The sequence below is a fragment of the Ammospiza caudacuta genome, chromosome Z, assembly GCF_027887145.1.
Source record: "Ammospiza caudacuta isolate bAmmCau1 chromosome Z, bAmmCau1.pri, whole genome shotgun sequence".
NCBI classification, from domain to species: domain Eukaryota; kingdom Metazoa; phylum Chordata; class Aves; order Passeriformes; family Passerellidae; genus Ammospiza; species Ammospiza caudacuta.
The window spans coordinates 72568175-72585629 of NC_080632.1; the positions used below are offsets into that span (position 1 = coordinate 72568175).

Consider the following 17455-nt stretch of genomic DNA (forward strand, 5'->3'; position numbering starts at 1 on the left):
GGAGGCCCTGATGCCCCGCCAGCCAAGAGGAGGGAAAAGGGGATGTGTCATCTTTAGGCAGAGCTTCAGCCATCCCCCGAGGTTGAAGAGGAGCTGTGCCGTAGCTAGGAAACATGATAGTGTAGATATTTGCTCAGTTTAGCTGTTAGGTTAGCTGTTAGGTTAGCTGTTAGGTTAGGTTGGGTTAGGTTAGCATTAGGTTGGATTAGATGAGGTTAGGTTAGGTTAGGTTAGATATGTTGTTAGGTTCAATTTAAAGCTCTGTTGTTTTTCTTTCTGCAAAAGATGAAAATTGAAAAAAATTAGGAACTATAGGGATCAACTTTTAAGGACTATAGAACGTAGACAGCTTGGATAGTAGAGGATTGTTTAGCTTAGGATAGAGTGTTGTTAATTTAGGGAAGCTTTGAAGTAGAAATGAAAGAATTGTCATAATAAGAATTAAGCAGTGAGAGGAAAAGCTGGGCTGCAGCAGAACTGGAGCCTGCAGGCGCTCCAAGCTGTCAGCCTGAGCAGGCCACCTGCAGGACAGAATGATGAAGATGAAGAAGCAGCGAGGGGATACTTTGTTTCAGCCCGAGTGTCAATAAAAGTCGAAAATATCCAGAGTGTTGTAAGACTCCCTTCCTTGCCAGGCTGTAGCTAAGTGGACAGTCCCTTTCAGAGGCCCAAAGAACATAGTGAGGTAAGCAGCTTTGCTTACCTGAAGTGTGGCATGCCTGTGGGAAGCTGAGACACCTACAGGTAATGAACACCAGGTAATGAGCTGCCATTCAGGACAGCACTAGGAGGCAGATGTGCAGTCCTTTCTGGGCCTCTTGTCTTGATCAGATGTCAGGCTGATCAGCAGCAATCACCATTTTGTTGCCACCCTCCTCTCACTATGTCACCTGTGGGATGGAATGGCATTCTCACAGCGGCAGCATCTGGCATTTCCTCCCTGCTTCTCTTTTCCCCGCTTTTCACCCCAGACCCCCAGGGACCCTCTGGGCCAGCCTCATCCCCTACAGCGGTGTGCAACCACCAGGGCCTCCTGCAGAGCCCCATTCCCACTCTGCTGCCTCCTTGGCCTTTTCCCACCTCTGGGCCAGCCTGCTGTTGCCAGGTGTTGGAAACATGCACACAGCATAGCACACCTGTCATTGAGCAATTTGATGCAGGAGCCCCTGCTGAGCACGGCTCCCCACCCCGGCTCTTTTCCCACCCAGCTGTGGCTCCATTTCGCCTCCATCTGCTGGCATACCCACTGTGAGGGACTGCTCAGGGACTGGATGCTCCTTGAATGTTGCCCACAGGCCTGATTTCCACGCCTCCCCATTCCTCCTACCCCTAAGGCTGCCTCAGCCGTCTGAACACATTTTTTCTTACTCTAATGGCTTCCTGTGCTTTACTTGATACTGTAAGCAGAAGTACACCGTTTTGATTGTCTTTCTTCTAGAATTAATAAAAATAAGTTTGAAGTACTCCTAGATTTTGCCATTTCAAACTTGAGGCAAGTGCACAAAGTAGAGGAGCTTTCTGTGCAGCTTTTCAGTTAATTTGAGGTCCCCTTACTCTTCACTCACTTTCAGCATATCTGTTGATTTTCCTTTGCTCTCATCTTTTAAGCTTCATCCCTTGTCTATCGATCTGCAAAAATAGCCTGTAAACCCAACGCAAATTTACTATCCTTTGTATTTTTCCTCTTCTGGAAAAGCTGAGGCTCGTGTGATCTTCTCCTGTGATCTAGACTTTGATTCCCATCTTGGCTCTGCCGAAGTGCAGAACAAATGTAATTTATTGCCTGCTAGTATGATCTGCTAGCAAAGGTCACATTTAGAGCTAAGCATGATGCTTCTCTCCCTCCGTTGAATACACCTCTTTGTGTCAAGGCCTGGGGACTTCCAGGAGCACCTGGAAGCTCCTGCCAAGGACAAAAGTCTCACTCTTGCTGGTTTTGACACTGATTTGTTGGTAGGATTTTGATCTATGTCGACAGTGATCTACAGGAACTGGATCCTTGACACCAAGTGCCTTTAAGCAACATCTCTAAGCAGAGTGGGCAATGAAGTCCAGATACTAATGAGTTGTGGTTTGTTTTAACTCTGTCTAACATATGGTACACTATCCCAAAACATGTTATTTTTGAGTGTTTCAGGCATTGAAAACTTAGGTTTATTCTTGTCAACACTTTTCTTTCCTCTCTTCAGAAATCTGCATGTCCAGCTACTAATTTCTTTCTCAGCTTGTTGAAAAGTTACCAGTCAGACAAGACTTGTTTCTTGACCCAGAGATGGGGCAAGCGTCACCGTTAGGCCGGACGTGGCATACACACGTGATCAGGGTCCAAGAAGAAAAAGGTTTGTTTGTTTTATTCTGCATGTTCTCCAGCTTATACACTCTTAACAAAGCGTGATCTCAAGTCACTAACTACATCACAATAACTTCTTCTATCCATTGGTGCAAAGCAATTAACGTCAATACAACTGGCAAAAGTTTTACAGAAATTTATAAGGCACGTATGCACATCTACTTCGGCACCTAGTCTAGCATACGCAACTTTTCCTGAATCTCTTCTAATGGGTTTCCATGCTGATGGCCTTGTCTTCTTCCTTGCTATGGATACACTCAAAAACCATCAACTGCTATTTCTTCCATGAACTCAGCTTTGCTTGCAGGCCAGCTGTCAAGCCCCTCCATAGGTCAGCATGCACCCGCGTGCTCAAGGAGCAACTGCAGCCTACAATAGTCCTGGAAATTTATTATCTTTGCTTCGTTTGCCATCTAAATGTCACTGAAGAAGTTAGGCTTTTCCAAACCAGCTAGGATGCCACCTAGAAGAAGCAGACTTGCTTTCAGTCAAAGCTTTTGGGACCAAGAGTCATGTTTGCTTGCATTGCTTGGATGCCGCTTGGATTGGCGCATTTTCTGAGTTCCCCTGGCATGCCTTGAGCACTGCCTTTGTGAGTGAGGAGAATTTCCCAGGCTTTTCTTTTGCATCAGCTGTACACAAGGTTGTCTTGCTGGGCACAAGAAAGCCACAGAGCTGCTGCCATTGTGAGGTCAAGCCAGAGGTGCCACGTCACAGTGCTGTCAGCACAGCGTTGTCCCGGTGCGCGCCAGGCCTGGTCGTCCAGAGCAGCTCTTCCGCTGGCTCCCTGCAGGAGGATCCTTGTGCTCAAGGAGCTCTCAGCAGACGGCCTGCACCCCGAGAGGAGTCTTGGCTTTCCCTTGGCTGGCACTCAGCGTGCAAACGCGCACAGCACTGCCAAAATGATTGGGCAAGTCTGTGCCGCCGTTTGCACCATCTTTTCTGTTGTCTATTCTGGCTACTACCTGACCCAGCTGACTCGTAAGTAAAGGTTTCTCCTGGGGCTGGCATTGCCCAACTTTTGCTTGGCTCTGCTCTTTATGCCGCAGCAGTGGCCCAGTTTCTTTGGGAACAAAATGGCCGTGAAGGTGCCACCGCTTTGGTCAATGTCCTGCCAGCAGCATCAGCTACAAAGGGGGCATCTGTACTGGGTAGCGCGTGCAGACTATTTGCCATGCAACCTGCAGCGGTTGCCTTCCCTCCCCGGGAGAGTGCGCGGCTGCGGAGTCTGTCATTTCCTCAGCTTGCTGCTTCAAGCAAGACAAGCTGCATATTGCAGACTCTGAGGGCAGATCCTCAGAAGTATTTCTACCAACTCAGTGGTTCTCTCCAGGAGTGAAGGAAAGCACCTTTTGCTCCATATTCTACCCCTTAGAGGCCTTGGCTGCATGACTTGAGCCTTTGATGCTGTGCCAAGACTGCGATTGCCTTGGCCATGCAGCACAAACTCCAGTGCAGGGAGGGTTTGCTGCTGAGCCCAGCAGCTGTTCCTGGGCTGCTTCAGCAGGGAGCTGCCACAGGGAAGGGACCCTTTGTGGAAGCTTTGCTGGGCTATCATCTTCAGCCAAGGGATGGGAATTAGGGCATGCAATTTGAAAGAATGTATATGGAAAATGCAGGAAAGGGAAGAGGGGAATGTAGCTTGAGCTGTTAGGCACAAGAGAAGCTCAAAGTTTTGAAGAGCAGCGGGCATTTCCAGCACCGTCTTCCTATTTCTCTCTTGGCAAAAGAGGCCCAAATGTAGCCAGAGGCTCCTCTAGCGTCCTTCTTGTTCTCTTGCTTGCTGTGGGAAAGAGCTGTTGCTCCTGGAGGCATGTTGGGAAAGGGAAATGCTCTGTGTTGGGACTGCCTTGTGCTGTGGGAGTGGCCAGCACAGGCACTTTTCTAAGGGCCTCTGGTTCCTTTTGCCTTGCTGGCTGCAGGTCACCTGACACGCGGATGGAGACAAGCCTGTCCTTTGGTGAGTGGCAAAGGAAGCTGAGACGTTGCTGGCGTGTGAGAATTGTGCAGCAATTCTGCCAGCTTGGCCTGTTGCAGCCGAGTGTGGAGTGCCGGCGTGGGAGGCTGAAGGAAAGGCCAGCTGCCCGGTGGCATCAGCAGTAGCAAAGGGAGCACTGGCTGTTTGCTGATTTTCCAGTGAAAAGCCTTTCAAGAGATGAAAGGCAAAAGGGACAGCTCCAAGGCATCTTGCTGCTTCTAGGCAGCAGGGAAGCTCAAATGCACAGCAAGATGGAGTAGCAGCTCGTTCAGCCAGCTTCCTCGGCTTTGCGTGACTCAGAGGCCCACTTGTATCAAAGTCTATGATTTGCCCTTCTTCTGGGTCCTTTCCCAGCTCAATAGAAAGCAGCTCCTAAGGCACTGGCTTTTGCCCATCTCTCTCACTTCTGTCTGCCTGCAGGGCACAACAGCAGGGTCAGCAGCTCCTCTGGCTGCCTCTGTCATTGAGGAAGAGGATGAAGAGGAGCAAAGGAAGATGAAGCCTTCAGCCGCTGTCCCTTCACAGCCTGAACTTGCAGAGCCAGTAAGTGACAGCTGAGCTTGGCACTGCCTTTGGCGCAGGGCCAGGCTACCCGTTTTGGAGCAGCCCTTGTTGCTCGTGGCTGAAGATGCTGGCAGCCGTGTGCCTGCTGTGACGTAGTGCGGCTTCAGGCAAGCTGGGGAGCCCTGGCCAATGGGTTCTGAAGTTTGACATTGAAGCTGGGATGCTGAGAGGGCGCCAGAGTGTCTCTTGGGATCAGACAGGAGGCAGCATTGAGTGACTCTCAGTGCAGGAGTCAGCCCCTTGTGCCCGTTGTCAGTGCAGGCTGCCTGTGGTCAGCGGACAGCGCGGCCCAAATACGCAGTTGACAGCCTTGCAGGGTACCTGGCAGACACTGGCCCCTGGAAGGGACCTGCTGTCTCCGTGGACTAATTAGCTTCAGGCTGTGCTTCACTTCCAGCCGGTCAGAGCAGAGTTTGGAGAGGAGAATCCTCGGCAGCCCTGCATTGTAAAAGGGCGGGTGGGTCTGGGCAGGGCTGGAAGGCGGCTCCCAAGGGCCGCTCTCTAAAGGCTGCCATAGAGAAGGGAAATCCGTGAAACAGATCAGAGAAGGGACACGCTGCGGGCTTCTGAGCAGACTGTTGCCTGCCAACTCCGGGCTGATTTCATTCCGGCCCAGGAAAAGACAGGAGGAGGAAAGCAGCGAGGCTCTGGGGCCCTGCTCTGATCTCTTTGTGGATTTGGCAGCCCCATCAATACCTTGTTGCCAGTGTCTTGCAGAAAAGCTGAACACGTGGAGCATGGAGGTGGTCGGGAGGGGCTGGATCCAAGTAGCCTTTGGGCTTCTCCCGAAGGTGCCTTTGAGAAGGGGACATGGGAACTGCTCCAGCTGGAGAGGCCTGGCCGTGGCTAGCAGCACCTTCCCAAGGCCTTGCTTTTGCTGTGCGCTTAGGGGGGGCATGAGTGCCAGCCACCCTTCTGACGGGCAATCCTTTCTTGTCCCAGCGCAAGACAGGCTCTGCCATTCAACCTGGTGCCGCCGGACCAGCATGGCCTGCAGCAGCCAGCTCAAGCCCCGCTGCCGGCACTTCTTGCAGCAGCGCAGCCCAGCAGCCCGAGATGAGGGAAGAGCAGGGCCTGAAGACACTGAGTACGTCCGTCTGGTGCATTTCTTGTCTGCCAGAGCAGGGTCTTGTGCGAGTGTCTGGGTGTAGGCTGCGCCAGATGCTGGCCCTCAGTCTCAGAGGCACTTAGGCCTCTCTGCAGAAGGTGTTGTACTGCTCTGAGGAAGCGTGGCAGCACCCAGGGAGTCCCTGCTGCCTGTGAGGGCGGCTGGGCCTGGCTTGGCCCTGCCTGGGCTGCCTTCTGGGCCAAAGGCAAAAGCAGAGATTGTTTCTGCTTGAGCAGAAGGCTGGCACGTAGCAAGTGACTATTGCCCAGGGAGCTGTCTGGCCCCAGGTGTTTTCTGGCTCTGGTTCTTACTCCTCCTCCGGCCCAGACACTTTGTGCCCCTGGCAGTGGACCTGCCAGTGATGGTGGGTGTGACTGCGGAAGCAGCAAAGGCCCTTGCTTACCTCTTAGGGCCTTCTTAAGTGCTCATCATTTGGCTTATCGCGTGAGATGCTGCTCTTGAAAGAAATCAAGGCCTTCTTGGAAAGGCCACCTGATGAAAGGTGGAGAAGATGGCCCTCCCACTTGCTGGTCTCAGCAGCTGGAAGCCGCGGGACCGCAAAGGGCCCAGAGCTGCGGGCAGTGGGGCTGCCTTTGGGACGCTCTGGGCAGCGGCGTCTCTGTGTGCGAGTGAGCGCCCTGCACTGCTTTTGTCTTTCAGGGAGCATCGTGAGTCCGGGCCGGCCAACGGGCAAATACACGGCATTTGAGGAACTCGGGCGAGGGTAAGCGTGACGTCAGCTCATTTTACAAAAGTGTGGGCCAGGTCTTTGGCTGGTGCAATATCAAGCGTGAAGTCAGGCAAGCTCCAGTCATGGTCAGGCTCCGGCTTGACCTCGTGTCGCCTGCCTGGACTGCTCGGTCAGAGCAATGCAAAGGCCTCATCAAAGACAAGTTGATGCTGGCAGTGTCTTGCTTGCAGCAGTGAGGAGCAGGAGCTGGGAGAAGCCCTGGCCCTACAGCTTTGTGGCCTGAAAGAGCACCTTGCCATCCAAGAAAGGTCAGATTGTCAAGGACAGTCTTCTGACTCAAATTGTTCTCCCTTTTTTGACACACACATGCATGCACACTTGCACAAGGAGAGAGTTCCCCTTAGGTTCTGAAATGACCTGGCAGGGTGTGCGCCTTGGAGATTTCCAGCGGCCCTTGGTCTTCATGCTGCACCTTAGTGTTCCCTTGGACAGCCTGCCCCGCATGGCAGAGGGCTCAGGGGCTAACATGCTGTTGGCCAAAGAGATGCTGCAGCCAGGCATTTTTTCTAAGGAAGGCGTCCAGGCAGCCTGGCGAGATCTGCTGCCTGGGCTTGCTTTCACTGCCAGAGGGATAAAGGTCTCTTTCTGCTGCTTTTGTCTTTCTAGAGGGTTTGGAGCTGTTTATAAAGCCCTTGACACCAGCAGCGGACAACAGGTAAAGTGCCAAGAGCCCCACGCCATTTTGCAGCTCTGGAGCGCTTTGCCCGCTGCTGTGAGCTGTGCTTGGAGGTTTGGGTGGCAGCTCCATGTCTGCAGCAGGGGCTGTTCTTCTGAAATACAGTCTAGGCTCAGGGGGCAGAATGCATTTGGGATGGCTTTTGGTGCTTCTGCTAAGCTCTGCTGTCTAGTGACAAGGCACTTTGGCCCAGCGTGCTGCCTCATTGCACCAGCACTCGCTCCATGCTCCTTGTGATCTCGAGCGGGGTGCGTCTTCTCAAGGTACCGGTGGCCAATGTCATTGCAGGTGGCAATCAAGATCATGTCACTCGAGGAGGAGATGTCCGAGGAGCTGGCTGCCAATGAAATCCTGGCCATGAGGGACAACAGGAGTCCCAATATCGTTACCTACTTAGACAGGTTGGCATATTCTGGTGTCAATGTAGCTTTAGCTGGTGCAAGCGCAAAGAGACGATGCCCTTTGGTCGCTGGCAGAGAACAGAGCTGGGGATGATTTCTCTGCGTGTGTCCAGAGCGTGGGAGGAGGTGGAGCTGGTGTTCAACAGTCTCTTGTGGCACCCGTATCTTGGAGAGCAGCTGCAAAAACCTGTCTCAGGCCCTGGGGTGACTGAGGCTATGCCCATTCTGTTGCTCCATGCCGTGGTTTTCTTCTTTCAGCTACCTGGTGGATGCGGAGCTCTGGCTGGCCATGGAGTTCATGGACGGCGGCACCTTGTTTGATGTGCTGAGGGCAGTGTACCTGGAGGAAGGACAGATAGGCGCTGTCTGTCGGGAGGTGAGGGATCCCGCTTGTGCTTGCCCAAGACTGCCCGGATGCTGCTTGTCAGCTGGAGCTTAAGGAGAGCCGAGATTTCTTGCTCTCACCTTTCTTTTGCTGCTGCTGCTGCTGCTGCTGCTGCTGCTGCTGCTGCTGTCACGCCACACAGGAGAAGAAAGAGCATGGGAAGTGTACTGCCTGCCGGTGCCCTCGCACTCCTCAGGCTCTGTTCTTGCACTCTTCCATCCTGTCTGTCGTCTGGCCTTGGTGCTCGCTCACTGGCTCAATTTCTCTTTCTTCCTCTTCTCAGCTTTGCCTGGGAATGTTTGCCTGGAGCCTGTCTGTCTGTCCTACATTGCTTGCCACTGGAAGGCAGCATGCGGGTGGCAGAATTTCAAGCTAAGGGCAAAGAGCTGTCCTCAGCTTCAAAGGCTAGCATTGCAGCCTGCATGGCGATGCATTGTGGAACAGCTCGAAGGTGCTGCTGTCACCAGCAGCTTCCTCTTCTGCTGCCACTAGGCTTCCCCAAAATTCTTTGCCGTGCCGCCTCCCAGCCAAAGGTGGCGTGCTTCCTACCCAAGGCCGGTGGAACTTTTGGGAGCCCAGACGCCTTTGCTTGGAAATCTAGAAAAAACTTCCAAGAGTGTTGAAGCAGCAAGCTCTTCATGGTGACAGCAGCGTGATGTTTTGCCCTCGCTCACAATTCCCTGAGAAAGCCGCCAATCCCCTTGAGCTCTTTCCTTGCGGGTGGGATGAAATCAGATCCTGCAGGTTAACTTTCCCTCCCTCCTTTTTCTCTCTCAGTGCCTGCAAGGACTGCATTTCCTTCATTCCCGCCAAGTCATCCACAGAGACATCAAAAGTTGCAACGTCCTGGTGGGCACGGACGGATCCGTCAAGTTGGGTGGGTATCCCTGCTGGGCTGCAGCATGTCCAGCATATGCCGTGCGCTTGCATTTTGGTGACGGCCACTGGGGCAGAAGCGCGGCTTGGCCAGTGCGTGAATCGTCAGGGTGTTTTTGAAGCAGCCGATGCCTTATTTGCCTGGCTCCAGGCACGTGGAAGGAGAGCTCAGCTGCTTTTTCAGTTAGATTCAGCATGGCCTGGTCAGGGCAATGGTTTTGGCTGCTTTGCCAGTGGTAGCTGGCTTTGACAGGCTTTGTTTTTGTCCTCAGGTGACTTTGGCCTCTGTGCTCAGCTCAGCCCTGAGCACAGCAAGCGCAGCTCCAGCGTCGGCACTCCCAGCTGGATGGCACCGGAGGTGGTGAGAGGAGAAGCCTACGGCCCCAAAGTGGACATCTGGTCCCTGGGGATCATGGGGCTGGAAATGGTGGAAGGGGAAGCTCCTTACCAGCGGGAAGCCCGTCTCCGGGTAAGGTGCAGCTTAGCAAGAGGGCTCTGTGTGGAGAGAGCTGTGTGTGGCTAGCAAAGGAGCAGGTGGAGTGTCCTCTTGCATCCATGTGCTGTAGGTTTTTGAACTGCTAGAAAGGAACGGGCCCCCAAAACTGCAGAACCCCAGGCACCACTCGGCTCTCCTGCGCGACTTCCTCCACTGCTGCCTGCAGGCAGATGAGGACAGGCGCTGGTCTGCCCAGGAGCTCCTACAGGTAAGAAAAAGCAAAGGGGCAAAAAGCCCTGGCAGCTGAGGACACCTGCATGAAGGGATGAGGAGGAGGAGGAGTGTGGGCCACGTGGCACTGAAAGCTGCCAGGACAGGAAGGCGCAGGGGGACATGCTGCCCTCAGTGCTCTTTGTGTGTCTTGCTGGTAGCCAGGGAATCCTGCTTGAGCCCGCGAGGATGTGATCCTGGAAAGTAAGAGTTCCTTTCTTTGTTCTTTTTCCTCTGGGCAGCATCCCTTCGTGACCTCAGGCGATCCTGCCTCCAGCCTGGCTGCTCTGATCATCTCAGCCAAGCAAGTGCAGGAAGACTGGAGAGGAGACACCTGCGCCTGAGGAGGCCCTGATGCCCCGCCAGCCAAGAGGAGGGAAAAGGGGATGTGTCATCTTTAGGCAGAGCTTCAGCCATCCCCCGAGGTTGAAGAGGAGCTGTGCCGTAGCTAGGAAACATGATAGTGTAGATATTTGCTCAGTTTAGCTGTTAGGTTAGCTGTTAGGTTAGCTGTTAGGTTAGGTTGGGTTAGGTTAGCATTAGGTTGGATTAGATGAGGTTAGGTTAGGTTAGGTTAGATATGTTGTTAGGTTCAATTTAAAGCTCTGTTGTTTTTCTTTCTGCAAAAGATGAAAATTGAAAAAAATTAGGAACTATAGGGATCAACTTTTAAGGACTATAGAACGTAGACAGCTTGGATAGTAGAGGATTGTTTAGCTTAGGATAGAGTGTTGTTAATTTAGGGAAGCTTTGAAGTAGAAATGAAAGAATTGTCATAATAAGAATTAAGCAGTGAGAGGAAAAGCTGGGCTGCAGCAGAACTGGAGCCTGCAGGCGCTCCAAGCTGTCAGCCTGAGCAGGCCACCTGCAGGACAGAATGATGAAGATGAAGAAGCAGCGAGGGGATACTTTGTTTCAGCCCGAGTGTCAATAAAAGTCGAAAATATCCAGAGTGTTGTAAGACTCCCTTCCTTGCCAGGCTGTAGCTAAGTGGACAGTCCCTTTCAGAGGCCCAAAGAACATAGTGAGGTAAGCAGCTTTGCTTACCTGAAGTGTGGCATGCCTGTGGGAAGCTGAGACACCTACAGGTAATGAACACCAGGTAATGAGCTGCCATTCAGGACAGCACTAGGAGGCAGATGTGCAGTCCTTTCTGGGCCTCTTGTCTTGATCAGATGTCAGGCTGATCAGCAGCAATCACCATTTTGTTGCCACCCTCCTCTCACTATGTCACCTGTGGGATGGAATGGCATTCTCACAGCGGCAGCATCTGGCATTTCCTCCCTGCTTCTCTTTTCCCCGCTTTTCACCCCAGACCCCCAGGGACCCTCTGGGCCAGCCTCATCCCCTACAGGGGTGTGCAACCACCAGGGCCTCCTGCAGAGCCCCATTCCCACTCTGCTGCCTCCTTGGCCTTTTCCCACCTCTGGGCCAGCCTGCTGTTGCCAGGTGTTGGAAACATGCACACAGCATAGCACACCTGTCATTGAGCAATTTGATGCAGGAGCCCCTGCTGAGCACGGCTCCCCACCCCGGCTCTTTTCCCACCCAGCTGTGGCTCCATTTCGCCTCCATCTGCTGGCATACCCACTGTGAGGGACTGCTCAGGGACTGGATGCTCCTTGAATGTTGCCCACAGGCCTGATTTCCATGCCTCCCCATTCCTCCTACCCCTAAGGCTGCCTCAGCCGTCTGAACACAATTTTTCTTACTCTAATGGCTTCCTGTGCTTTACTTGATACTGTAAGCAGAAGTACACCGTTTTGATTGTCTTTCTTCTAGAATTAATAAAAATAAGTTTGAAGTACTCCTAGATTTTGCCATTGAAAACTTGAGGCAAGTGCACAAAGTAGAGGAGCTTTCTGTGCAGCTTTTCAGTTAATTTGAGGTCCCCTTACTCTTCACTCACTTTCAGCATATCTGTTGATTTTCCTTTGCTCTCATCTTTTAAGCTTCATCCCTTGTCTATCGATCTGCAAAAATAGCCTGTAAACCCAACGCAAATTTACTATCCTTTGTATTTTTCCTCTTCTGGAAAAGATGAGGCTCGTGTGATCTTCTCCTGTGATCTAGACTTTGATTCCCATCTTGGCTCTGCCGAAGTGCAGAACAAATGTAATTTATTGCCTGCTAGTATGATCTGCTAGCAAAGGTCACATTTAGAGCTAAGCATGATGCTTCTCTCCCTCCGTTGAATACACCTCTTTGTGTCAAGGCCTGGGGACTTCCAGGAGCACCTGGAAGCTCCTGCCAAGGACAAAAGTCTCACTCTTGCTGGTTTTGACACTGATTTGTTGGTAGGATTTTGATCTATGTCGACAGTGATCTACAGGAACTGGATCCTTGACACCAAGTGCCTTTAAGCAACATCTCTAAGCAGAGTGGGCAATGAAGTCCAGATACTAATGAGTTGTGGTTTGTTTTAACTCTGTCTAACATATGGTACACTATCCCAAAACATGTTATTTTTGAGTGTTTCAGGCATTGAAAACTTAGGTTTATTCTTGTCAACACTTTTCTTTCCTCTCTTCAGAAATCTGCATGTCCAGCTACTAATTTCTTTCTCAGCTTGTTGAAAAGTTACCAGTCAGACAAGACTTGTTTCTTGACCCAGAGATGGGGCAAGCGTCACCGTTAGGCCGGACGTGGCATACACACGTGATCAGGGTCCAAGAAGAAAAAGGTTTGTTTGTTTTATTCTGCATGTTCTCCAGCTTATACACTCTTAACAAAGCGTGATCTCAAGTCACTAACTACATCACAATAACTTCTTCTATCCATTGGTGCAAAGCAATTAACGTCAATACAACTGGCAAAAGTTTTACAGAAATTTATAAGGCACGTATGCACATCTACTTCGGCACCTAGTCTAGCATACGCAACTTTTCCTGAATCTCTTCTAATGGGTTTCCATGCTGATGGCCTTGTCTTCTTCCTTGCTATGGATACACTCAAAAACCATCAACTGCTATTTCTTCCATGAACTCAGCTTTGCTTGCAGGCCAGCTGTCAAGCCCCTCCATAGGTCAGCATGCACCCGCGTGCTCAAGGAGCAACTGCAGCCTACAATAGTCCTGGAAATTTATTATCTTTGCTTCGTTTGCCATCTAAATGTCACTGAAGAAGTTAGGCTTTTCCAAACCAGCTAGGATGCCACCTAGAAGAAGCAGACTTGCTTTCAGTCAAAGCTTTTGGGACCAAGAGTCATGTTTGCTTGCATTGCTTGGATGCCGCTTGGATTGGCGCATTTTCTGAGTTCCCCTGGCATGCCTTGAGCACTGCCTTTGTGAGTGAGGAGAATTTCCCAGGCTTTTCTTTTGCATCAGCTGTACACAAGGTTGTCTTGCTGGGCACAAGAAAGCCACAGAGCTGCTGCCATTGTGAGGTCAAGCCAGAGGTGCCACGTCACAGTGCTGTCAGCACAGCGTTGTCCCGGTGCGCGCCAGGCCTGGTCGTCCAGAGCAGCTCTTCCGCTGGCTCCCTGCAGGAGGATCCTTGTGCTCAAGGAGCTCTCAGCAGACGGCCTGCACCCCGAGAGGAGTCTTGGCTTTCCCTTGGCTGGCACTCAGCGTGCAAACGCGCACAGCACTGCCAAAATGATTGGGCAAGTCTGTGCCGCCGTTTGCACCATCTTTTCTGTTGTCTATTCTGGCTACTACCTGACCCAGCTGACTCGTAAGTAAAGGTTTCTCCTGGGGCTGGCATTGCCCAACTTTTGCTTGGCTCTGCTCTTTATGCCGCAGCAGTGGCCCAGTTTCTTTGGGAACAAAATGGCCGTGAAGGTGCCACCGCTTTGGTCAATGTCCTGCCAGCAGCATCAGCTACAAAGGGGGCATCTGTACTGGGTAGCGCGTGCAGACTATTTGCCATGCAACCTGCAGCGGTTGCCTTCCCTCCCCGGGAGAGTGCGCGGCTGCGGAGTCTGTCATTTCCTCAGCTTGCTGCTTCAAGCAAGACAAGCTGCATATTGCAGACTCTGAGGGCAGATCCTCAGAAGTATTTCTACCAACTCAGTGGTTCTCTCCAGGAGTGAAGGAAAGCACCTTTTGCTCCATATTCTACCCCTTAGAGGCCTTGGCTGCATGACTTGAGCCTTTGATGCTGTGCCAAGACTGCGATTGCCTTGGCCATGCAGCACAAACTCCAGTGCAGGGAGGGTTTGCTGCTGAGCCCAGCAGCTGTTCCTGGGCTGCTTCAGCAGGGAGCTGCCACAGGGAAGGGACCCTTTGTGGAAGCTTTGCTGGGCTATCATCTTCAGCCAAGGGATGGGAATTAGGGCATGCAATTTGAAAGAATGTATATGGAAAATGCAGGAAAGGGAAGAGGGGAATGTAGCTTGAGCTGTTAGGCACAAGAGAAGCTCAAAGTTTTGAAGAGCAGCGGGCATTTCCAGCACCGTCTTCCTATTTCTCTCTTGGCAAAAGAGGCCCAAATGTAGCCAGAGGCTCCTCTAGCGTCCTTCTTGTTCTCTTGCTTGCTGTGGGAAAGAGCTGTTGCTCCTGGAGGCATGTTGGGAAAGGGAAATGCTCTGTGTTGGGACTGCCTTGTGCTGTGGGAGTGGCCAGCACAGGCACTTTTCTAAGGGCCTCTGGTTCCTTTTGCCTTGCTGGCTGCAGGTCACCTGACACGCGGATGGAGACAAGCCTGTCCTTTGGTGAGTGGCAAAGGAAGCTGAGACGTTGCTGGCGTGTGAGAATTGTGCAGCAATTCTGCCAGCTTGGCCTGTTGCAGCCGAGTGTGGAGTGCCGGCGTGGGAGGCTGAAGGAAAGGCCAGCTGCCCGGTGGCATCAGCAGTAGCAAAGGGAGCACTGGCTGTTTGCTGATTTTCCAGTGAAAAGCCTTTCAAGAGATGAAAGGCAAAAGGGACAGCTCCAAGGCATCTTGCTGCTTCTAGGCAGCAGGGAAGCTCAAATGCACAGCAAGATGGAGTAGCAGCTCGTTCAGCCAGCTTCCTCGGCTTTGCGTGACTCAGAGGCCCACTTGTATCAAAGTCTATGATTTGCCCTTCTTCTGGGTCCTTTCCCAGCTCAATAGAAAGCAGCTCCTAAGGCACTGGCTTTTGCCCATCTCTCTCACTTCTGTCTGCCTGCAGGGCACAACAGCAGGGTCAGCAGCTCCTCTGGCTGCCTCTGTCATTGAGGAAGAGGATGAAGAGGAGCAAAGGAAGATGAAGCCTTCAGCCGCTGTCCCTTCACAGCCTGAACTTGCAGAGCCAGTAAGTGACAGCTGAGCTTGGCACTGCCTTTGGCGCACGGCCAGGCTACCCGTTTTGGAGCAGCCCTTGTTGCTCGTGGCTGAAGATGCTGGCAGCCGTGTGCCTGCTGTGACGTAGTGCGGCTTCAGGCAAGCTGGGGAGCCCTGGCCAATGGGTTCTGAAGTTTGACATTGAAGCTGGGATGCTGAGAGGGCGCCAGAGTGTCTCTTGGGATCAGACAGGAGGCAGCATTGAGTGACTCTCAGTGCAGGAGTCAGCCCCTTGTGCCCGTTGTCAGTGCAGGCTGCCTGTGGTCAGCGGACAGCGCGGCCCAAATACGCAGTTGACAGCCTTGCAGGGTACCTGGCAGACACTGGCCCCTGGAAGGGACCTGCTGTCTCCGTGGACTAATTAGCTTCAGGCTGTGCTTCACTTCCAGCCGGTCAGAGCAGAGTTTGGAGAGGAGAATCCTCGGCAGCCCTGCATTGTAAAAGGGCGGGTGGGTCTGGGCAGGGCTGGAAGGCGGCTCCCAAGGGCCGCTCTCTAAAGGCTGCCATAGAGAAGGGAAATCCGTGAAACAGATCAGAGAAGGGACACGCTGCGGGCTTCTGAGCAGACTGTTGCCTGCCAACTCCGGGCTGATTTCATTCCGGCCCAGGAAAAGACAGGAGGAGGAAAGCAGCGAGGCTCTGGGGCCCTGCTCTGATCTCTTTGTGGATTTGGCAGCCCCATCAATACCTTGTTGCCAGTGTCTTGCAGAAAAGCTGAACACGTGGAGCATGGAGGTGGTCGGGAGGGGCTGGATCCAAGTAGCCTTTGGGCTTCTCCCGAAGGTGCCTTTGAGAAGGGGACATGGGAACTGCTCCAGCTGGAGAGGCCTGGCCGTGGCTGGCAGCACCTTCCCAAGGCCTTGCTTTTGCTGTGCGCTTAGGGGGGGGCATGAGTGCCAGCCACCCTTCTGACGGGCAATCCTTTCTTGTCCCAGCGCAAGACAGGCTCTGCCATTCAACCTGGTGCCGCCGGACCAGCATGGCCTGCAGCAGCCAGCTCAAGCCCCGCTGCCGGCACTTCTTGCAGCAGCGCAGCCCAGCAGCCCGAGATGAGGGAAGAGCAGGGCCTGAAGACACTGAGTACGTCCGTCTGGTGCATTTCTTGTCTGCCAGAGCAGGGTCTTGTGCGAGTGTCTGGGTGTAGGCTGCGCCAGATGCTGGCCCTCAGTCTCAGAGGCACTTAGGCCTCTCTGCAGAAGGTGTTGTACTGCTCTGAGGAAGCGTGGCAGCACCCAGGGAGTCCCTGCTGCCTGTGAGGGCGGCTGGGCCTGGCTTGGCCCTGCCTGGGCTGCCTTCTGGGCCAAAGGCAAAAGCAGAGATTGTTTCTGCTTGAGCAGAAGGCTGGCACCTAGCAAGTGACTATTGCCCAGGGAGCTGTCTGGCCCCAGGTGTTTTCTGGCTCTGGTTCTTACTCCTCCTCCGGCCCAGACACTTTGTGCCCCTGGCAGTGGACCTGCCAGTGATGGTGGGTGTGACTGCGGAAGCAGCAAAGGCCCTTGCTTACCTCTTAGGGCCCCCTTCTTAAGGGCTCATCATTTTGGCTTATCGCGTGAGATGCTGCTCTTGAAAGAAATCAAGGCCTTCTTGGAAAGGCCACCTGATGAAAGGTGGAGAAGATGGCCCTCCCACTTGCTGGTCTCAGCAGCTGGAAGCCGCGGGACCGCAAAGGGCCCAGAGCTGCGGGCAGTGGGGCTGCCTTTGGGACGCTCTGGGCAGCGGCGTCTCTGTGTGCGAGTGAGCGCCCTGCACTGCTTTTGTCTTTCAGGGAGCATCGTGAGTCCGGGCCGGCCAACGGGCAAATACACGGCATTTGAGGAACTCGGGCGAGGGTAAGCGTGACGTCAGCTCATTTTACAAAAGTGTGGGCCAGGTCTTTGGCTGGTGCAATATCAAGCGTGAAGTCAGGCAAGCTCCAATCATGGTCAGGCTCCGGCTTGACCTCGTGTCGCCTGCCTGGACTGCTCGGTCAGAGCAATGCAAAGGCCTCATCAAAGACAAGTTGATGCTGGCAGTGTCTTGCTTGCAGCAGTGAGGAGCAGGAGCTGGGAGAAGCCCTGGCCCTACAGCTTTGTGGCCTGAAAGAGCACCTTGCCATCCAAGAAAGGTCAGATTGTCAAGGACAGTCTTCTGACTCAAATTGTTCTCCCTTTTTTGACACACACATGCATGCACACTTGCACAAGGAGAGAGTTCCCCTTAGGTTCTGAAATGACCTGGCAGGGTGTGCGCCTTGGAGATTTCCAGCGGCCCTTGGTCTTCATGCTGCACCTTAGTGTTCCCTTGGACAGCCTGCCCCGCATGGCAGAGGGCTCACGGGCTAACATGCTGTTGGCCGAAGAGATGCTGCAGCCAGGCATTTTTTCTAAGGAAGGCGTCCAGGCAGCCTGGGGAGATCTGCTGCCTGGGCTTGCTTTCA

The 17455-nt window shown here is 53.0% G+C and overlaps 1 protein-coding gene across 1 annotated transcript; it reads left to right on the top strand.

Moving 5' to 3' along the window:
* The first annotated feature begins 3252 nt into the window (after nt 1–3252).
* On the top strand, nt 3253–16853 carry LOC131571681 (serine/threonine-protein kinase PAK 1-like). The gene is made up of 13 exons (XM_058824463.1): nt 3253–3331; nt 5149–5246; nt 5835–5979; nt 6661–6724; nt 7358–7406; nt 7716–7828; nt 8087–8204; nt 8991–9090; nt 9362–9558; nt 9656–9796; nt 13302–13470; nt 15975–16119; nt 16805–16853. The coding sequence occupies exons 1-13, from the start codon at nt 3253–3255 to the stop codon at nt 16851–16853; spliced, it is 1467 nt and encodes a 488-aa protein (XP_058680446.1).
* Nucleotides 16854–17455: the final 602 nt, after the last annotated feature.